General features: G+C 35.0%; 1 protein-coding gene across 1 annotated transcript in view; it reads right to left on the bottom strand.

Moving 5' to 3' along the window:
• Nucleotides 1-3,773: 3,773 nt before the first annotated feature.
• The window catches only part of Tyr (tyrosinase), an 80,127-nt gene continuing 77,394 nt past the window's right edge, over nt 3,774-6,506 (bottom strand). The window contains exon 5 of the mRNA XM_052177691.1: nt 3,774-4,000. Within this exon, the coding sequence (XP_052033651.1) occupies nt 3,774-4,000 (227 nt within the window). The remainder of the gene's footprint in view (nt 4,001-6,506) is intronic.

The following is a 6,506-nucleotide window of genomic DNA, read 5'->3' as shown; positions in this document are numbered from 1 at the left end:
CAGCAAAGTGGCTGGTTATAAAATCAACTCAAGCAAATCAGTTGCCTTCCTATACTCAAAGGATAAGCAGGCTGAGAAAGAAGTTAGGGAAGTGACACCCTTCATAACAGCCACAAACAATATAAAGTATCTTGGTGTGACTCTAACCAAACAAGTGAAAGATCTATACATCAAGAACTTCAGATCTCTGAAGAAGGAAATCGAAGAAGACCTCCCTCAGAAAATGGAAAAATCTTCCATGCTCGTGGATTGGCAGGATTAATATAGTTAAAATGGCCATCTTGCCAAAAGCAATCTACAGATTCAATGCAATCCCCATCAAAATCCCAACTTAGTTCTTCACAAAGTTAGCAAAAGCAATTCTCAAATTCATCTGGAATAACAAAAAATCCAGGATAGCTAAAACTATTCTCAACAACAAAAGAAATTTTGGGGAATCAGTATCCCTGACTTCAAGCAATACTACAGAGCAATAGTATTAAAAACTGTATGGTATTGGCAATGTGACAGACAAGTGGACCAATAGAATAGAATTGAAGACCTAGAAATGAATCCACACACTTATGGTCACTTGATGTTCGACAAAGGAGCCGAAAACATGGAGTGGAAAAAAGATAGCCTTTTCAACAAATGGTGCTGGTTCAATGCAGAAGAATGCGAACTGATCCATTCTTACCTCCAGACCTCCATGTAAAACCAGACACACTGAAACTAATAGAAAAGAAACTGGGGAAAACACTTGAGGACATGGGCACGGGGGAAAAGTTCCTGAACAGAACACCAATAGCTTATGCTCTAAGTTCAAGAATTGACAAATGGGACCTTATAAAATTACAAAGTTTCTGTAAGGCAACGGACACTGTTAAAAGGACAAAACGGCAACCGTCAAATTGGGAAAGGATATTCACCAACCCTACATCTGATAGAGGGCTAATATCCAATATATACAAAGAACTCAAGAAGTTAGACCCCAGGGAACCAAATAACCCTATTAAAAATGGGGTAAAGATCTAAACAAAGAATTTTCACCTGAATAAATTCGGATGGCCGAGAGGCACCTTAAGAAGTGCTCAACATCATTAGTCATTAGGGAAACGCAACTCAAAACAACCTTGAGATTTCACCTTACACCAGTCAGAATGGCTAAGATCAAAAAACTCAGGAGACAGCAGGTGTTGGGAAGGATGTAGAGAAAGAGGAACACTCCTCCACTGCTGGTGGGGCTGTAAGATGGTACAACCACTTTGGATATCAGTCTGGCGGTTCCTCAGAAAACTGGACATGACACTTCCGGAGGACCCTGCTATACCTCTCCTGGGCATATACCCAAAGGATTCCCCGGCATGCAATAAAGACACATGCTCCATTATGTTCATAGCAGCCTTATTTATAATAGCCAGAAGCTGTACAGAACCCAGATGTCCCTCAAAGCAGGAATGGATACAGAAAATGTGGTATATTTACACAATGGAATACTACTCAGCAATTAGAAACAATGAATTCACAAATTTTTTAGGCAAATGGTTTGATCTGGAAAATATCATCGTAAGTGAGGTAACCCAATCACAAAAGAATACACATGGAATGCAATCTCTGATAAGTGGATATTAATTAGCCCAGAAACTCTGAATACCCAAGGCACAAATCTCATAACAAATGACTTCCATGAAGATGTATGGAGAGATTTCTGATCCTGGAAAGGATTGATGTAGCTTTGGAGGGGAATATAAGGACAGAGATAAAGGAGGGAGTTGATTGGAGAATGGGTGGAGAGACGAAGGTTTATGGGACATATGGGGAGGTGGGATCGGGGAAAGGGGAAATAATTTGGAATGTAAACAAAGAATATAGAAAATAAAAGTATTAAAAAATAAATAAAATAACAAAATAAAATAAATAAATTGGCCCCCAAATAATAAATTTGAAGTATATAAAACTTGAATATTAAAAATATTAAAATTGTTCATATGTAGTTTGCAATTGCTGAATAATTTTAAGGGTTTGATGGCATTACTAGCTTGATTTAATTTGCAAACTGTTCTTATAAAGGAAAGCTTATATAAATGTTGTAAGGCTATTGAACATCAATGACTTATGCTTGTTGTCAGTCTCATAGAGACCCTGGTTAAAATGGCTTGTATCCATCACAGGTTAATTTCTACATATAGAGAATTACATGTTTGATTTGATAAAAATAGATGAATCCTACAATTAATTTAAAAAAATTAAACCTAGAGAGAAAAGGAAGGGGAAAAAAGAATACCACTTATTTATTTCTTAAAATGATGCAGCAATAGGACTTCAGAAAAAAAGAAGCAGTTTATAAAAGCTACACAGTATGCAAGCTTAAAATATACAAGGCTGATGAGAATTTAACGAAACTTTCAGATATATTGAAATATTCATAATATAATTTTGTTACCATAATGAGAATCAATATAGAATCAAATAACTGGTAACTTTTATCAAAGGTGTGACTGCTATACAAATATATGCCATGAGCCTCTAGAGGAAAAAAAGAATATTCTATGATGGCATGCAGTGGCAAACGAGGAAATTGTATTGTGATAAAGAGAAAAATTGAGTTTATAAAAACCTCTGTCAGTTGTAATGAACATCTCTTTGGTGGATTTATATATAAATGCTAGGTAGAAGAGTGCAAGAAAATGCTTGCATTGCATATACAACACTCTGAAAAAAAATTTAAAAAACTAAAAATTTGCCTTCTAAAATTTTACTAAACTAAAAACTAAAACTAAAATTCTACTTTCACTAAAATAAAATTTTACCTTTCACTTAAAGTTTACATTCACTGCAAATTTTGGTTAGTCTCACAGATGTGAAGGTCTCAAAGATGACTCGTACCAAAGCGCCATGAGATTGGATGTGCCCCTGACACTTTCACACTAGAAACTGCTTCAGATAGTTTTTCCCAATTACTATTTGCATGCCTTTGGCCCTTGGGCTTGATGATTTCAGATTATAGTGATGCTGACTCGAAGCTTCAGGTGTGACTGTAGTCATCTGTTGTTTCTGGCTATGGGTACACTTCAGGCAATATTCTGTAGTAATAGACCACTCCCGCCAGAGGCCACTGTCCTAGTAGGTAGCACATTCCCATCTCTTGCCTGTTTTATTTTTCTACCAGTCACAGAATATAGATAAGATGACAACTAATGAAAGCTGGCAGATGTTTTCCTCTGCTACTGACTTAGTAATTATTCATCTTTCCTAATCATTAATGAAATAAATTCAGAAATAAGTGAGCGTTTCTGTCTATCACAGATTTTCAAAATTGCCTGAATCAGTTACACACACACACACACACACACACACACACACACACACACACACACACAAACACACACACACAAACACACACACACACAAACACACACACAAACACACACACACACAAACACAAACACACACACACATGCATGCACACACCAGGGGGGTGGCTATTTTTTTCTTGGAAATTCACAGTGAAGTAAGGGAAACAAAAATGTACCTCCAGTTTAAATAATCAAGACACATTCATAACAACCAGACCAAGTAATTTTAAGAGAAATTTTATTTAGATACAAGTAAGTTGTTTTTTTAGCAAATACCAGTCTTTCCTTAGAAACTAAAGTTGGGAAAAACCGTGGGTCTGAGCAAAAACCAGTCAAACAGCTATGGTCTATGTTTTATAAAAGTTTAAAATTGTACAACACTAACAAATAGGTTGAGTGAGGTCAGACCGCTTAGTCCCACTCTGTTTCCTAGGATGTTCACAGATGGCTCTGATACAGCAAGCTGTGGTAGTCGTCTTTGTCCATGAGGAGAGGCTGCCTTTCCTCCTGGGGTTGCTTCTTCTTCTGCTGGCATAACCTACTGCTAAGCCCAGCCAGAGCTGCAGCAATAACAGCTCCCACCAGTGCTGCCCCAAGAAGCCATGGCCAAATACGACTGGCTTGTTCCAAGTAAGGTTCAACATAGTTTCTGTAAAAACCTGGATCTGAAATAGAAAGAGATCATGCGCTGTTTTCATGGATATCATCAGCACCGTTTGCAGCATTTTAGCATCCTACTTAGGAGTAAGATGCCAGCTATTTTGCTAAGTACATAGAAAATCTTGGGGAAAGATAACCTATTCCTTCTTAGGGCCAGTTTCCTCCCTAGAACTCTGCTTTGGGGATCTTTTGAAACTTGAATATAAGCCTTGATATGAAATATTGTTAGGTATTATTGTTACAATTCCTTTCGATGATTATGTAATAGTACTGCTGATCAAAGAAACGTAGCTGATTATTAGCTGTTGATCTGTTTGATAATTTTAGTTATTATTTGAGTAACACTAATTATAGAGCTGGAAAAAACTTAGTCTCAGAGCATTCTCAAGAACACTAGGACATTTGTACACTCTCTGTTCTTACAGAGATCTCTCTGTGTGTGTGTGTGTGTGTGTGTGCATGTGTACATGGATGTGAGCATGTGCATGCAGATGGCATCAAGGTAAAAAGAGGGTTAATGAGCCCCTGTAGCTGAAGCTACAAGTAGATAAGAACTGCCAAAATTGGTACTTGGATTTGAATTTCTGTCCTCTGTAAGAAGAGCAACCTCTTAACTGTGGAGACACCTCTCCGGCCTTCCAATTTTCAGTTTTAAGACAATAGATTTTAGCCAAGAGTATTTTAAAAATAATTTCAAGTAAGAAAAAGGCTTTGATCATCTATAATTACTTCAAACCTCATCAGAAATTAAAACTGGGTTGGAATTAGAAAAATTGTGACTCCTGCCACACATAAATAAATTTTATTCCTGAATCTTCTAGTGCAGATAATCTAACCTACATATTTTCAAAAGAATGTACTTGTGGCCAATAAGTTAAGGAAAGATTACAAGGTGGGACATCTGGCAGAGAGAGATGAAATCTGGGAAATAGGGATAGGAGGATTCATCACCTGGACTTTTCCTGATATATATATGGAGAGAGAGAGAGAGAGAGAGAGAGAGAGAGAGAGAGAGAGAGAGAGAGAGAGAGAGAGAGAGAGAGCACTAGCTCTAAGATAAAACTAATATAAGAAATAATTATAACAAACAGATTCAGGGTTGAAACATAACAAAAATTCAAGATGTGTCTTTAAGTGACAGTCCCATATTGAGATGGTACAAATAAAATAGATTTGTAAGAAAAATAGACTCATTATTTATATATGAAAACACCTGAGATAGACATGAAGAATTAAAAGATATTGATATTTACATATTATTTGGAAACATGGAAATAATTTTTTAAAATATATTTACACAAGTTATGGTAACTGACTTGGCACGATAGCCCTAAGAGTAGAGACATGGAAAGTAAAGAAATTGTTTTAGTATTTGGAAAAGTCTAGCCTTAAAATAGCATATATCATCATTTGACAAAATGAAATGAAGAAGCATGATCAATGACTTGATTTGATTTTATGAGAGTAAAATGTAAGCAGATACGAAATAGAGACAACATAAATAGAATACATTATTTTCCAGCACTTAAAAAGAATTTACCATTATATAATACATAAAAGTATTATAAAAATAGTACCTGGGTTTTAAAACATGCCTAAAATAATAATTAAATAGTATGATGAAGCATGAATTATCAGATGATATATGTTGAAGTAGATGATATATGTTTTTGTAGAAAAGAATCATATCAATTAATTATATATGAATTTTAAAATAGCTCCAAATAAATATGATTTGAAAAATAATAGTCTTATTATCACATATATTCTTAAAGAATGTAGTAGTTCAAACAGTTAAAATGTATATACTTCTAAATATTAATATTCTGCTTATATAAATACAATTAGATACTACGTAGAAAACTTTAAATTTTCAGTAAACCAAGAAACTGTACTTAGTATTGTCTCAAAAAGAGTTAGATAGATTGCTTATGGAAGGCAACTTCTATATACTGTCTCTTCTTTGGGTTACTTAAATGGAATGACATTAAAAACATTGATGAGCCATCATAGATTATGGAATTCTATGTAAATATTAAAAGATTAAAGTCTAATCTTCAAAATTATGGACTGTTTTTTTTAGTAGAGTATCACTAGCAAACAATTTATTGATGTCAAAAATTTTAACTAGTACCTTAATATGTTTGCTACCCACTTTTTTATCCCATCCTTGTTGAAGTGGAAATTACAGTAATTCTTTCATGATCATCTTCTTTAGAGATACTTGATAAGTATAGGATGATGGATGGATGCCTGATTCATGATAGATATTCCTAATCACTATTCAGAATTCACTATCCTGCAAACTAAGAAAGAGTGGATTCAGGGACTAAAGCCCCCCGGAAATGAAGCCAGCACAATATGAGAAGTAGAAAATCAGGAGCTAGAGAAAACTGAAGAAGGCCTCTATGCCTTTATCCTTTCCCCCATTTTATCCTTTGAGTATGCCCCCTTCTCTAATTTTATAATCAAATTGTCATTGCATCTAATCTCATTCCTATATATTTGCTG

This window comes from Apodemus sylvaticus, chromosome 1, assembly GCF_947179515.1.
Source record: "Apodemus sylvaticus chromosome 1, mApoSyl1.1, whole genome shotgun sequence".
Taxonomy (NCBI): Eukaryota; Metazoa; Chordata; class Mammalia; order Rodentia; family Muridae; genus Apodemus; species Apodemus sylvaticus.
This window is presented reverse-complemented; position numbering and strand designations above follow the sequence as displayed.